The 16,791-nt window shown below is 29.4% G+C and overlaps 1 protein-coding gene across 9 annotated transcripts; it reads right to left on the bottom strand.

Annotated features, from left to right (window-relative positions):
- Positions 1 to 1,711: 1,711 nt before the first annotated feature.
- On the bottom strand, positions 1,712 to 15,478 carry LOC148234201 (uncharacterized). 9 transcript variants are annotated; one of them, XM_088187579.1, is made up of 8 exons: positions 13,352 to 14,159; positions 9,455 to 9,529; positions 7,174 to 9,366; positions 6,488 to 6,609; positions 4,581 to 4,706; positions 4,241 to 4,339; positions 2,841 to 3,048; positions 1,712 to 2,766 (listed from the first exon to the last, which is right to left on the bottom strand). In XM_088187579.1, exons 4-7 carry the CDS (start codon positions 6,606 to 6,608, stop codon positions 2,852 to 2,854), a joined length of 543 nt encoding a protein of 180 aa, XP_088043705.1. In that variant the 5' UTR covers position 6,609; positions 7,174 to 9,366; positions 9,455 to 9,529; positions 13,352 to 14,159; the 3' UTR covers positions 1,712 to 2,766; positions 2,841 to 2,851. The 9 variants fall into 9 exon arrangements, with proteins under 9 accessions (XP_088043705.1, XP_088043710.1, XP_088043706.1 ...); XM_088187584.1 differs by lacking the exon at positions 13,352 to 14,159 and adding an exon at positions 5,571 to 5,654 and having other exon boundaries at positions 9,455 to 13,345; XM_088187580.1 differs by lacking the exons at positions 9,455 to 9,529; positions 13,352 to 14,159 and adding an exon at positions 15,401 to 15,467 and having other exon boundaries at positions 7,174 to 7,301.
- Between the last annotated feature and the right edge of the window lie 1,313 nt (positions 15,479 to 16,791).

Genomic DNA, 16,791 nt, shown 5'->3' with positions numbered 1-16,791 from the left:
CCAGATGTAAAGTGCTCTAAAGAGCCATAAAAAAAGTCCAAAATTTGCAAATGTCGACGAATCGATAATTCCGGGTTTTCGACTAGACTTTCGCTTACAGCAATAATATTGTAGCGTATGTGGTTTTTGAGGGCTATTTAATTCAACGACCTTTTTTGGATAGCTGGCGGGGGCGCGGCGTGATAGCCCTTAGCCATGGCGAGAGAGAGTGTGTATGTGCTGCCAGTTGTTAAAAACCACCCGCTTCTCAAGTTGAGCGGTGGTGTGGCAGCACTGGGGACTGTCAGAACGCCGCCACAATATTATCAACTGAAAGGGCACACGATGATGCACACACCTTACTGTATCACCAATGATACCAGTCTCTTTAATTTTTTTTTTGCGAATTGTTCGCTCAGTAATACGATGAAAGTTACTCTAATCTTTCTGTAAATTTCAATACAGTTCCTACAATTTGTTACTTCTGTAAAACAAATTGTACGAACGGTGGTTAAGCTGTCAAATTTTTTAAGTAGAAGTAGAAATTTCTATAGAATGTGAATCTCATCCATTTTAACACTATTATACAATTACTCTAAGTTGGAAATTTATTAACTTATTCTAATTTGTAAAAATAATGATAAAATAAAGAAAATTGAAATACATTTTTATATACTCTTTTAATGCATCGATGATGACTTGACAAGCTTGTGGAACAAAGGTGATATTAAAAAAATGTAATTGAGTCCCCATTTACACTTAATATTCTCATTCATAAGTATTCTTTCTTTGAAATATTGACCCAGCCAGATTTATTAAATATTCAGTCAGTTGGATTCAGGCGAATGAAATTGTCTTATGTAAATCAGTATACTTACTTTTGAGAGGGATCCAACCCCGTGTATATATAGAATATATTATTACAAAATGTAAGGCGGTGATAATGCTAACAACCAACTCAACAAAAACATGTTTCAATATCAAAATTTTTTCAATTGTCTTAAGATTATTAAAGGCGAATCAAAATTAACCCTCCACCAGAAAGATGTTATTAACCTAAATTAAAAGTTTGTATTTTTAAAGTTGTGGTATTTCTTGATTTTCGTTCGGCTTAGTGCAACTGCAATTCAAGTTAGTTTTTTACTTTATGAACATTTATTATGTTATTATTAGAGATTTAAATAATATTATTATGAAATAAAAAACACACATATTGTCGAGTTCGCTCTTAGTATTCTATGTGCCTTATAAGTATTTATAAATAAATTATTATATTATAAAATCTCTTTTTTCCATGTTAAACCGCATTGGTTAAATTTTAGGCTCTTGCAGGATTTGTCGATTTTTCTTATGTAAAATATATCATTAGAGATCTACAGGATGTTTTAAAAGCCTTTCTTTAGTGAATTTTTTCAGGTTATAATAAAATCAAGCGGGTGTATTATATAATACCCAGTAACGTATAAGAGCAACATTTCTCTGATATTATGGTCTTTTTAAAATATGTCTCACAATGTTTTTTTTTTGTTATTTGTTATTTTCAAGATTTGGTTTGTCAATTAGCATGAGTTGCTTCTTTGGTCTGTTTATTTTTAATCCTAATTATTAATATAAATATGTACAAATAATCCTTGAAAAAATTTTTGTTACTTATTTACAGTTTTTTCTCAACTTTATAGAAAGTACTCTTATAATAATATATTTGAATGTGTTGGAAATATGAAAAACAATGTTAATTTTAAATATTTTATTACAGACAGTGATTAATATAACATATAGAAATGTATGTGATACTACTTGATCATGGCAATTTTTGACACAACCAATTATTATTAAGATGTCCACACAACCAATTGATTGACACAACCAATTATTTTTAAGATGTGCAGATAATTAGATTTGGCTTCCTGGCATCGCTGAATTCAATATTGAATTATATTTCTTTTTTATTTAATGGATAGGAGTTAAATCGATTGATAAAAAAAATGCTGTAAAATGTTTGCCATACAAATTGATGAATCTATTTGTACATTTTGACAATTTGACAATTCCACTCATTCAAAAATAAATTAATACAAAAAAATATTCGAAACTTTAAAAAATTAACAATTATTTCAATTGAATATAACATGCATGAAGGAACATTATATTTTGAAGATCTTTTCAACAATGACAATTAAAAAAATACAAAAATAAACATAGTTGTTCTTACAAACCAACTCTAGATGCCATATCGAAAATTACCCTTAAGATTAACACAACTTTAGATTCAAATATAAAATAAACTTACAAATAAATAAATAATATAAATAATTAAAAAACAAATTCAACTTGTAAATTAGATTTTCTTATGTTTTGTAAACTAAATTGAGCGATAATTTGTACTTTACAAATAGTTCCATTATTAAAAACTAGAATTAATATTTAAGTTGTATTTTGTTTTATCGTATAGTATTGCACACCATTGAAACTAAACATTTTGTCTTTAATACATTGTATTGAACAGGATTGAAACGAAAATCATCGGCGTCTACTAGCCAGCAATGGTAGTCAGTCGCAAGTGTAAATCGCATAAACAGTGTTTTCTGTGGACATCTATGAACTATATTATTGTATTTTTTAAATATAATTAATACATTTGTATTTTAATACTATTTTAGGATTATTGGTAATTGGTAGAATATAATAATTGTATCCAGTGGATTATATTAATTGTAGTCAGTAGAATATAATAATTGGAGAATCTTTGGTTTATCTTACTCTAATATTTTATATTAGAAGTATGTACTGTAATGAAATAAAATTGTATTATAAAATGGTCAAAAATAACTATTTACACCTAATCAGCTTGAAAATTTTACCTTATAAGTAATTACTCTACAAACTCCAGATCAGACGAGTTTGAAGAATAAGTATCCTCTTCCTTTTCTGGCTGGGATTTACCTGGAGCAGAATCCTCTTCGGCAGTCTCGTCCCGGCTTGTTGAACTGCTAACTTCGCAAGTCTCGTCGCTGTTATATTTGTGAAGAATATATTTCAATTCTCTTGAAGCGGTTGGAGGATTTCTGGCTGTAAACATTTAAATTTTATGGTAAAAAATATTTCAAGCAATGTTACAAAAATATTAGATAAACACTTTTCATTATATATTCAACATTAATATTAAATTGCTTTAAAATGGTTATATATAATATAATTAATCGATCTTACAGTATTATATAGAAAAGCAAGACAAAAAGTGTTTTTAGTGAGATGAAAAAATCCAACAAAAAACTAGTAACCATGTATTATTTTTTTTTATAATTTACTGATATTTTTTGATTGAAAAAAACACCTGGTTTGTACATCTCCACAAATTAGGAAACAATGAAGTTTTAAGCAACAAAGGGAAAAAAATAAAAATGAGTTGGTAAACTATTGGCAGCATTTTTATTTGCTTTGGATACAATTTTAGGTATCGAGTGTCACTCAACATTGGAGTGCAAAAGGTTAAAGAACTAAAGACAGAGCCAAATTTCGTTTTTAAGAAAGACTGTAGTATGTTTATGGCAGACTCATTTCAACCAGGCCAGGCGCATAGACCATTGCAGCAGTTGACGGAAAATAGCCGAGTAACAGAGAACTAAATATTTTGAAGTTCTAGTGTCTACAAGGTGGGTACCACATCAGTTGACTTCAGAACTGAAAGAATGATGTATCAATATCTGCCAAACATTTGTAAGCAGAAGGCGATAGCTTCTAAGGAATAATTGTTACTTAAGATGAAACCTGGGTTTAGTACCACAAACCGGAAACTGAGAGGGCGCGCAAGAAATGGCACCATACTTCTCAACAAAACTGAATAAATTTTTCACACAACTACATGGGAAAAGATTGTGCTGTCTTTGTTTCACGATAATAAATCGTATAAGCAATATTATAATAGAACAATATTATATTAATAAAATTACGATATACTTTTTTAATTTGGAATAGAGTTGATATTGAAGTTAGAAATAGTACAAAAAACAGCAATATTTATGATCTTACATTCCCACATTTATCATTATTAATTATCCTTACTGTTGCAAAGATAATATTTTTTATTAGCTACAGTAGATATATTGCACCAAAGAGTCGGTCAGTTTGTAATAGAATTATCTGTAAACTAATATTTTATTGCATCCGGATTATGTATTCTAGAATACCACAAAATTGACGGAGTGTACAAAGTTGAATTATTACTAAAGTGATTATCGATGCTCTTTATTTTTCCACTTACCGGAGCGTACTTGGGTATCGATTGCGGACGATGCTGATTGCATTCTGGAAATATCACCATAGCGCACTGGTGGAACAGGCAGTCTTGGTTTATTTTGGTCTGTGAACAATACATGAAGTTGATCGGATTACTATGTATAAAAGAATATATTATTGCAACCTACAACATTGATCGTCAGATTAGGGTAATATTAAATTAAACTTGTTCTTAAAATAAATCAAGTATCAAGAGACATTAATATGGTTTTGGAAAGAATTAGAAACATTAAAAATAAAAACTGCAACATTCACGCTTTTATATCCTCACATTTATAAACAATGATTATTAATTTTATCCATACCACTATGAGCAGCAGTGGTATTGACTGCAGAAGATGCTGGTGTTTGCATTCTGGAAATATCACCATAGCGCATTAAAGGAGCAGTTAGTTTTGGCTTAATGGTACTGGTAGTAGAAGAATCGCCATCTGTGAACAACAAAAAAAGTTTATCAGATTTTTATTTAAAAAGATATTTTAAATGCAATTAGGAGATAAAATAAGAAAAAGTGAAAGCAGTGAATCGAGCTTTTAATTTTGAAGACTTACAGAAAGATTAGATGTACCGGTTTCGGTAGTATAGTAATGTTTTGAGATAATTTTTATTGTTTAAATAACATGTACGTTTTCAACATATAATCTTTGTAATGATGAATTATTCAAATAAAAAATTATTAAAATAATTACTGTAGCACACAAAAAACGCATAGCTTCATCATATTTCATATAAAAGTAAAGATATGTTATATTTTAATAAATGTACTATGCTTTTTTTGGTAACTTTTATAAAAACCTTCTCCATGAAAGCTGACTGTCAATTGACTCAAAAACATAGACAACTCTAAATGAGCAATAAAAAGTTCTGAGAAATCCAACCAAGGATTTATTTATGGATATATTTTAAATTCTTATGCTTTCAAGAAGTGATGCGTTATTTGTGAATGTTTTTAATATTACATATACATTGGAATTCAGAGTTCGAAGTCACCGTAAATTAAAGTTATGACAAATTTATATTTTCCTTGCAACACTGAGTCAGTGTGGTGCGTTTGTGTTAATGGACTATTGGTTGCATTTATTGATTGATCGCTGTATGTATTATATTTGTAATAAAATATGATATTTAAAAATGTAATTTTAACTAAATGGTTAGGAAAAAAAAGGATTTTATTTTAATTTGTGGACAATGGGTTTGTCTATTCGCAATGTCTAGCAAGAAAAGAGAAATTTATATGCGTTAGATAGAAATATATAAATGTTTTAAAGGTGAACATATTTCCATGAAAAACTTGCAATTACTAGTTGAATTTGCGATGTGTTGTGTGCCGGACACCAATCCACCAGTAGAGTATTTTCAATAATTAATGATTTTTCGAGCTGTGGAAAATCAAGATTCAACATTGAAAAAATGTCAGCAGTAACTGCAGTGAAGAAAAATTTCAACTACACATTTTGAATATATTATAAAAAAAATGTTAATAATAAACATTAATTATAATGTAAAATATAAATACAAAAATTGTCATCAAAGATGAGATTAAAGTTTACTTAACACATTGAATACCATGTGCACAAATTTGTTCGTTATGTCATTGTAACTTTGTAAAATACACCCATGTTAAACTACAAATTTATGTAGCTCTTTAGTTTAAGATGTCACTAATATCATATTAACTAAAATGAAAAACTTCTTTACCATCTCCTTTGTGTATCTAGCTAATAAACACATCTTGAGTTGATTTTTTTATTAATTATACCCTAAGCACCATCTGCCGGACTTTATGTTTTATGTTTATTTTTTGTTACACAATCCAGTTTATCGTTTACTGAATTTACCATTGCAAATACAAAAAAAAACATTAAAAAATTGTTTTCTAAATTTGAATATGTTGTATTTTAAAAAAAGTTTTTGTTTTTACCACTTAAACGCCAGTGACTCACTGGTGAGACACTTGTTGATTAATTTTCTAAGCTAATTAATTCATTATCTAGATTTTTTAAATTTGTAAAAATTATTGAATTAGCGTAATTTGTCAGTAAACCAAGTATTTTATATTTATTTTCAAGAGATAATGACGCATGAAGAGAAATAACGTGTGACTCACTAATTAGTCCCTGGCGTTTAAAAGGTAAATTATTGAAAATAAGTTGTGGTATACAATGTGTTAATTAATTCCCTTTTTAAGTTGTTTAATTTGTTATTTTTTTACCTTTGACATTCTTCACATGAAGATCTTTTGGCTCCGGCTCAGTGTTGGATTTTTTAGAATTTTGTGGAGATTCCGAATCGTCAGTCCTTCTTTTTCTGTCATTTGAGTTGTTTAACGACATTCTGAAATGAAATATTTACTATATAATAAAATTGTTAGTATGTCGAGTAAAATATAGGAATATGTTAGAGTATAATATAATGAACTGCAAAGTGAACTGGTTGACTTCTCATTTATGCAATGTCAAGCAATGACTTATAAAATGTCATAATGAGGAAATAAAGTTGCATGGCAATTTCATCACAAAAAGCTAACTAATCATGTATTCTAATTGTATACAAGTGCAAAGCATATGTGAGTACCTTTGAAACATTCTGAAAGAGATGTTCCAAAGAGATAAAAGCTACTTATATTTAGATACTTAACTGATTGAATACAATTATTCCGCTGAATTTAAAGTAGTAAATGTGCAGCAAAATGAAAACCAAAATCATGATGCAGTTATCTTTTAATTAAATATCAAATATACAGCTCTATGATTATTATTATTATACATACTTAAGGTTATTTACGATGATTTATTTAATATGATTTGTCAATATGAATTTTCTAATTGAGATTCATAAAATCATCTATTACAAAATGGCAGAGATGAAAATCTAAGCTTATTTTCTGATAAGTCTTACCTTTATTTTCTGATAATTCTGCAACGTTTTTTAGTAACATTTATGACCAAAACGTCATAACCAAACGGGTATTATCCCCTGACGTTTGTCGACTGTTATTTTTTTGGCCATAATAGTATAAATTTTGACTATGTATGAAATTAAAAAGATAACTATAAAATTTCAAATGGACATAATAAATTATTAATGAAAATTCTTATCATTAAATATATCGCAATTAATATTAACATTTTTATTATTCATTAGTAAAATATACATATAAATAAAATATACGCTGAATTGGGTAAAAATAATGTTATACAAAATACTTGTATGTACATAATTTAATTACTGCGCGTAACTTTGATTAGTAAATACAGTACATAAGAGAAAAAAAAATATTTTTAAGTTGGAAAAAAATAAAAAAATAATATATATCTCGTATTTTTAATTTTTTATAATAAATTACGTTTTTTGCTATTAAAGCAGTAACTGTTTAAAAATAAGTAACCACCATTATTTATATATTTTAAAATGTGAATATTATATGTTCATATTTTTTTATAGTGCATTAGAAATTTATTTTTTCAATGAATGTTGTTTAGTGTAGTTCAAGCACCGTTTAACACCTTCAATACAAACAAGTTATTAAGAACATTCGTGTGGGGGCTGCTGACAAATGATGTTTATTTTGAAGAATTATAATAATGATTTGTTTTCGTAGTGTTGTCTGACTCGTTCGAGCATGAAACAAGGAAGGGTTGTCTAAATATAGCAATGTTAAATCGTGAGATACATTTTATATTACTTTTACATTTTTTGCTAACTTTTACATGAAAGTATAATAGTTAAAAATAAAAATATACACAACACGAAAGTGTTACAAAAAGTCCAAAATTTGATATTTATCGAGCGAACCATAACTGGTAGCAATTGAAAATAAAATATTTTTATGTTGCTGAGATTTTGCAACACTAGTGACGCTAACGTATTTTAACACATTCGTCGTGAAATCTCACTGAACATGGCTCCCAAATTCACCGCGTGGCTATAATGTTTGTATGGAAATGGGAGCCGTGTTCGATGCACACGTGTTAATAATATAAGAGTAAGCACTAACAAAATTGTAAACGTTCATATACAAAACATGTATATTAAGCAAACTAAATTTTATAAAAATATTATCTGTCCATTTCGCTTGCAGCATAAGTGAAATTTAACATGCAATTAAAAATTTAAGATGTATGGAATAAACGGAACTTTGCACTAGATAAATCAGTAATTATTCTTCTTGGATATAAGTTGGTTCAAAATCAGCATTAATTGATAAACATTTATGAAACTTTGATATGGTTTGAGAACTCAGCCAGATACATGAGAATGACGCTCAGCCACAACTTTACTGAGCGTTCTCACTTTAGAACTAAAAAATCTCAGAATTCGTCTCACAATTGTCAGTGTGAATAATCGGTTCATCCGCAGATTCACGTTGCGACCACCTGCAAGGGTAGAACTGCAATGAGAATATTCTGCAGCAAACCGTGCAGTGTGAACTTTGGAGCTAAGGTACCACAATGCAGTGTTTTTTAAATTGCCTCGGATGGATAGAACAGGCCTCCGAAAGTCAGGTAAGACTTGTATTTTTAAAGGTTCAGCAGGTACTTTTATTTAATCTGCGCTTATGGCACAACATCCAATGCAGCGTTGCAGGAGACTTCACATGTGGTTCTTCTGGTCTTTGTAGCTGAAGGGTTTGATTTGGTTTGGAGACTAAGCGAGCCAAATCTTTGTGTCAGTAGATTAATAATAATTGCAAGATGGCTGTCACCATATTATTCCATACATTAAGTGGCATAAACAGTGGGATATAGCGGAACAAAAGCACTTTTTTGATGGATTGGAGTAAAAATGGATGAAGAGCGATCCTGCTACAATGCAGTTATTTACTGGACATGTGACTTTCAGAGAATATTTGGACAGGTTTAAGTAAGCTAAGGACCTGTTATGTATCTGCCAGAGAAGAGCCGCAATATTTCTAATGCCATGGAGTGTCGCAACATAGCTGATGAACGTACTTTTCAGCGCCACGGGGCTAACTAAGGTTAGTCCTCTTGAGCAATTTACATTAATAAATTTGTGTCTCACGAATTTATTAAGGATCAAGGCGCTCAAATTTGGCTTTGAATGCAGAATAATAGAAACAGCTATGCATATCTGTGCCAAGATATAAAAACGGGATTAGTAGTGCTGACGCAAAAACAAAATAATGTGCACTTAAAATATATAATCTAAAGGCGCATACCTCGAATATCGTCACCGGGAGAGCTGGTAGCATTTCCATTGTTGACAGACATACACAATATCGATCGAGATGCACCTGCTCCAATGGGCCAGAAAGTCTAATAAGATGTTAGTCTAATACGACAAAAACAAAGATTCCAGTTTCGTCCCAATTCATTAAATTTAAAGATTTAAGGAATAGTAGAGAAGTCAGACCTTCACCTTTTCTCTATGGTATTCTAGACAGAACGCTGCTGTATTACTTCACTTCTATGTATTCTAAATTTAATACGTATAACGGTTAAGCACCACATATAAGTGATAAAGAGTTATTTATTTTATGATATAAGTGTAAGTGTGATTTTATGAATGTATTTCGTAGCGATGCTCATAATGAGCGAATCATAACTTGTAGCAATTGAAACTAAAATATCAAATAAATTAGCAACATTAGTGATGTTAAAATTTTTGAGTCAAATACATCGTAAAATATCACAAATAACGTGGCAGTCATATTCACCAAGTAGCTATGATGTTTGTATGCATACTAGTTAATAGGCTAATTTTTATAGTAGATTATTAAAAATAAGTTATTTTATGTATCTATGGTAAATAATCTTACAAAAATATTGTATAAATTTATTTTAATTGAAATTTTTGTAGTTGAAAAAATGTAATGCACAGTGCCGGCGTTACGCACAGGCAGAACAAGCGCCCGCCAGTGGTGACCAAACTAAGGAAAGGAAACTTAAATTGTAAAATTATAACAATGTGTAATAAGAATAATCCAGTAAATTCTTAAGTAAAATTATAGTTATTTTCCTAGTTTCCAAGATGGCTCTTGATAAAGTGCTACTCTTGGGCATATTATAGAATGCTGACTTAACAAAATGCCACCCTCTAACATGTGTTGCAATGAGTGGCCTAATTAATTATAGAAAACGTAAGTGTATCATACCAATAAAAATTACTAATATAATTGTAAAATATTTTTAAAACATAATATTTTAAATTAAAATCATATTAACATCTATTATATACATAGACATTTTCGTTTTATATATTTATGTATTCTTAAATCTACATATGTGTATATTGATTATCTATGATCAGAATTTTTGATGTTTGAAATTTTCGTTTGCGCAATAATCACAGAACCTATTGAAACATGTATCTAGATTGAGTTTAAATATTCTATCCTGCTAAGCACACGGGTGTTTGTTATTACTACTTTTATTGATATCATAGAAGTTTAAGTGTTAACTGAAACAAAACAAAGTCCAACATGAATAGTTTTTGAGTAATGGTAATAATCGAGTAATCTTCAAAAGCAGAACAAGAATTTTTAATTAGTTCACCAGCAGAAACAGTTTAGTCCATAATTCCATTTTATCAATTCTTTAAAAATGATGTAGGAAAGATAAAAAAAAAACATAAAATATCAGTGGGGCGATTGCGCGCTAGCGCTATTACATAAAAGCCGTCGATTTTTTGCGCATGTAAAACATTTAATAGTTTCGCTAAAATATTTCTAACGAATTCAATTTAAATCGGATATTAATTATTCTTTTTTATTTGTATTCACCATTTACTGTAGAATCCGTAGATGTAAAGATCTGCTCTAAAAATTACAACACTATTTTATAGTAAAAAAAAAGTTTTACCAGGACATAAATATGGTCAGGTAACATCATTGCGCCTTACTTTTTAAAAACCAATGAAGGTCAGAGTGTATCAGTCAATGGTGAGCGCTATAGGCACATGATAACCAATTATTTTTGGTACGAAATCGAAGATATTGATATGGAAGACATGTGGTATCAACAAGATGGTGCAACTTGCCATATATTGGGTGTAATGTTGAATGTTTTGTCAACTGGCCGGCAAGATCATGTGATTTAACACTTTTTTTTGTGATACTGCCCAAAATGTACAGAAAAATTCATTGAAAATTATATCGAAAGGATCGGCTGCTGCAAAGGTCCAGAGGCGGCCATGATATTATTTTTCATAATAAATGAAATACATCAAATGTTTGATTAATAAAAAAAATACGAGGATATCCTTAAATTTGTGTATTTTAAATAAAGTTGGGAAACTGAAGTTGGATCACTATTTAAAAGACAGATGTTTTCATAGAGAATTTATAGTACTCTACTATTGAGTCTGCAACTTTAAATCGTCAGGATACAAAAGAAAAATTGAATTTATAATTGCTGTATTTATGTAATTATTAAATAATGTAAAGAGCAGAGGGCAAAGGCTAGACCACTGTAGAACTTCCAAAGAGGTGAAATATTCTTTCAACTATAAGCCGCCATAGGTTACAAATTGTCTATGAGCGCTCAAATAAGTCGAGTAAGATCATTCGAGCAACCAAGGTCCAACAATTTTTTACTAATAACCGTTGACAAACTTATCGATGGTTTTTTAAATATCAGTATATATATATATATATATATACATATTTACAATGTCTATTTATATTCCTGCATCTAAGATTTCATCACTGTTTTGGTGAAAAACAGAAGGTTAGTGACCGTGGAACGAGAGGGACGAAAACCATGTTATTAGTTCAACAGATTGATGATGTAGTTATGAATTAATTATTTCGAATAATTTAGCAGGAATCGCCAACAATATAAGTCTATCGTTATTGATGCATAATTTGTCACACTTTTAACGAATATGGGTGACATTAGTGCATTCCAAAGATCCGAAAATAATGTCTTGAGATTCAGATCAAAAATAGGCTTTAGAGGAGAAGTGAGACTGATGTAATCGAAAACTAAATCAGGCTCAGAAAAATGTCTTGTCTTTAACTTCTTAAAGCCATATGTAAGAACTAAGCTCTTGATTTCCTTGGTGATCAATACTGAAGATAAAAACAAGGAAGCGAGTGAGTGAAAGGTGAAAAATATTCCTCGAAAACAAAATTAATATAATGCACAAAACCATCAACAATATTTTGTGAACCGTCCAGTTTTTCCATTGCAGTTCATTATTTTCAGCGTCGACTGAGCAGTGCATTTAATGTTAGGGAATTTCCAGAACACTGTAGGTTCTCTTATATCGTTTTGACAAGTTTAGTAATAACTGCGATTTTATCACACTTAGCGTGGGATATTAATGTCTGAAATTCCTGTAGAGCAGATGGAGAACCCGATCTTTTCTATAACTTATGGAAGGCATGTTTTCTTATTAGAAATAAAATTATCTCTGCAAAAAACCATCTATATGGCACATCAAGCAGTCGGGGGGTGCTTATAAACAAAATACTGGTTGAACGCAAAGTATAGCGCCTCAACGAAGGGCGAGAGTGCAGAGTTTACATTGACGCAATTACCTACTCGTCCCGGATGGCGGGTGATAATTACCGGTACTGATGTAAAGTCACTCTTAGTTACTTCGCAAGTCAGTGAATAGGAAAATCTAATATGTTTTACTACTAAGGTAACTCGACGTCCCGATTTGAAAAGGATTGTCCTCAAAAAATGTTGTCCTTTGTTCTCCGTGAACAAAAATGTTCGAGGTGACTTTTTTAACTCCCGCAGCAATCTGTCCTATATCCTCGAACAAAATATTTCAAAATGATCTTTCTTTTAGGTCCCATAACAATCTGTTCTTTGTCCTTCTCGAACAAAAAAATTCAATATGATTTTTTAATTTGTAGTGTTCTTTGATATTTTTAAAATCTGGTCATCTTGTATACTACTGAATTACGTTCCCCATTTAAGCTGTTTGTTACGCATTTGAAATTATTCGCGGAAGTTATTTTTAGAACACGAATTTTACAAGGGCGGAAACCGGCAACCTTGCTTATAGCGGCAAAAAGTCTAGTGCCGGCACTGGCATTGCACACATAGATACTCTAATACAAAATGAAAGAGATAAAAATCTAGGCTTATCATTGTCTTACCTTTATTTGATAATTCTGCGATTATACGACAAAGTACACGACAATGGCGTCAAAACCGGCCAGACAGGATTATTGACGTTTTCTGCCGGTACTTCTATGTGGCCATAATAGCATGGATTTTGACCATATAGAAATTAAATATATGGTACAAAAATATTAAATTAGATATAATAAATGCTTGAAATAATTTTGTGTTATTAAAAAACCGCAATAATTACAAACATTTGAAATAAAATATATGCTGAATTGAGAGGGTGGGGGGTGAAAAATATATTATATAAAATATTATTAATATCTATAATAACTGCACGTAACTTTGATAAATTAGTATTAAAGTACACTTTAATAATATTTTTTTCTCAGTTATCACATAAAAGTAAATACATGGTAATGATGTAAAAATAGCAATATTAAAATCTTATTTTTAATTTTTAAATAGCAGCATTAAAAAATAAGAGAAAGCGCCATGATTTTAATAGCTTAAAATGCTTGTTTAAATTATTTTTTATGTTACAATATTAAAAAGTAAATGTAAAAACAATATTTTTCATAATTCATTGAAATCAATATTTGGTAATTGTATTTATTGTACTGCAAGGATTATTGATTAATTAAGTACAATTTGAAGCTAAAAACCGCATATACGTGCAAATACAAAAATGTTAAACAGATCATTTACCAGTCAAATTACAAAATATAACCTCTTTTTTCCTAATAAAAAAATATTTGCTAATTTTGCTTGCAGCATAAGTGAAATTAAACATGCATGTTGAATAATACTAAAAAAAAATATTAAAAAAAACAATCTTGAAAAATCACAAAAAATAGTTGTCAAGAAAATATATTTACGTAAGGGGTAATCTTCATTTTAAAGCGCTTCTTCTTTATCACCTTATTTTTATTGCTTTTGAAATATATATTTATAAATTAATTAATTGATGTCACTATAGTAAATAATTTTATAAAAGTATTATATAATTTCAATTATAATAAAAAATAACGCCCTTGATATATTTTATATTGTCGAAAGTGTCGAAAAAATAAATTAAAATATTGTTTGCACGTAGGTATGTAATTCTTACATTGAATTGCTTATTATAAAATGTATAAAGTATCGCTATGAGTATCTAAGGTTAATCTAGAGAGGTTTAAAATTATTTTAAAGAAAATTATAATTTTAATAAATCAGCATATTTTTAGTTTCGAGACTTTTGATAATATAACGCGTCACAATAAAATAATAAAATCTAAGTATATAATCTTACCTTTTTCTGATTGCTCTGCAACGGTTTTCAAGTAACACGTATAGACAAAGAGTCGCAACCGAACGAATATTGTCTGGCGTTATCGATTTTATTATGTTTTGGCTATAATAGCATACATTTTGCCTATGTATGAAATTAAAATATAAATAATAAACTAAAAATTGACGTAATAAGTAAATATTAAGAATTATTTATACTAACAACTCGTAATTTATATAAATAATATATTTAATATACACATAAATTAAAAAATTGGGGGAAACACGATGTAAAATACTAGTCGATAAATAAATATAGTACTTAATACAGTACAAATAAATCTGTATATTGATGCAAAAAATCAGTTTATAAAAATCAATTATTGTAGTTTAAGTATCATTAGTAAGCAGAAATTACCATATACTAGCTAAAAACGGTATACACATGCAAATATCAAGCAGACAGTTTACCAAGAAAATTAAAAAAATACACTCGGCCCCTTTTAATTTAAAACCTGTACATTTACTAAAAACAGCACTAGTAAAATATATTATATTGTATAATTTTATTTATATTTGATTTTTTTTGCTTTTATTTATTTATTAAATAGCACATTGAACATATACATACATTAAAACATTGTTTCTATATATTGTATATATATAAAATGCATGCAATTATAAAATATATTATATAAAAAGTTTTATTGAAAATTATATGTATTATTAATGAAAAAGCATATTTTTAGTATCAAGACATTTGATAATAAAACGCGTTGCAATAAAGTAATAAAATTCTACATTACATAACAGGTGGTTTGTAGACGTGCTTTTCTTTAAGTATGTAATTAAAGACTGACTCGAAATTTGAAAACTTAGTTATATAGTAGATATTTAAATTAAACGTATAATGAAGTCGAGATAATAACTTTGATATATATTCAAGATATGATACATTTAATAAGCGACAGGGCTACTTCACCATACAGGAAAATATTTTTTTTATTTAAAATAGATTAGTGTCCAGGCTTAAGTATCCAAGGCTGCAAAGTTTGCTCACCAATCACAATCATGCAGCGATCATCCAGCCAATTGTTGCACTCGCTTTTTAGAACAACGAAATAAGTATACGCCTTTGGAAAGTGACATTTTCTTGCTGGGTATCTCCAATGTCGAGAATATTGTGGTCTTACGGTGCTATTTGTCTTCCGGTGATATATTGTTTTCTGTTACCGTTTCGTAACAAAGAAATATCCATTCAATGCACCAGAGAATCCTTGCGTGTTATTTTGCGATCGCCTGGGTCTACAAAAAATTTACAAATTCTTAACTACCCATAATCGCAAAAAAATAAAATAGTGTCAAATATAATAATAGATTACTTTGATTTGAATTATAATATTGAGCTCATATAAGTATTAATAGGGGGGGGGGGGCGCAAATTTTTTCCTGGGGCGCAAATAAGCTAGGGCCTGCCCTGTTTTGGGTGCGATCGTATCATTGTCATCACTTTGGTCAGAGTAATTTCGTGAGTTTCAACAAACGAGTGCTCTGTGTGGTCTCCACAGTGTCAGCAAGTACTGATAAACTTCGATCCAAATTTGATCAATGTATATTTAATTCACTTTTCAAATACATTTCTTCAAAACAGTTTTTAATGAATCTTGTCCTTATGCATAATGCATTATTTGACACTGCTTCACTGATTTTTACATATTTTAAAAAAGGGACATTACTGTCGTGCGAGCTGACAAATCGATTCACCGAACAATTCGATTCACCGAAAGGGGAAGAAAATGTTGAAAATGTCAGGATAATGGAATTTCAATCAATAAAGTTAATAGAAAATATAAAAATGGTGTTCATTAATAAATATTTAACTAATATTGCTAATAATATTAGGACACAATTATTGTTAACAGTTTCATATCATGAATTCACATATTCTCAAAATAATTATAATTCTTAATAAAATAATAGTGGCAGATTTGTTTTGGTAAATTAAATTTATTTGTAACTAAATATCTACATTATCTATGAATTATTAAATTACATGTTTCCGTGTATGTTTCTTTTTATTTGTAATAACATTATGTTTACTAATTTTTCATAACATTCCAGTTTCCAAATTAATTTCCCTTTGCCATTCGCAACCCTTCCCGGTAAAGTGTTGGGCTTCCACCTTCTCGTGGTCCTT

Source organism: Plectrocnemia conspersa, unplaced genomic scaffold (assembly GCF_051122295.1).
Source record: "Plectrocnemia conspersa isolate PC_06_02 unplaced genomic scaffold, ASM5112229v1 ptg000006l, whole genome shotgun sequence".
NCBI lineage: Eukaryota > Metazoa > Arthropoda > Insecta > Trichoptera > Polycentropodidae > Plectrocnemia > Plectrocnemia conspersa.
This window is presented reverse-complemented; position numbering and strand designations above follow the sequence as displayed.

What these genes read in the sequence shown, in the direction of transcription:
- LOC148234201 (XM_088187582.1), bottom strand. Translation starts at nt 6,608, where the DNA reads ATGTCGTTAAACAACTCAAATGACAGAAAAAGAAGGACTGACGATTCG. An exon ending in TCATGTGAAGAATGTCAAAG is followed by an intron (nt 4,707 to 6,487) that starts GTAAAAAAATAA and finishes TGTTGTTCACAG; the next exon opens with ATGGCGATTCTTCTACTACC. An exon ending in CGATACCCAAGTACGCTCCG is followed by an intron (nt 3,049 to 4,240) that starts GTAAGTGGAAAA and finishes AAATGTTTACAG; the next exon opens with CCAGAAATCCTCCAACCGCT.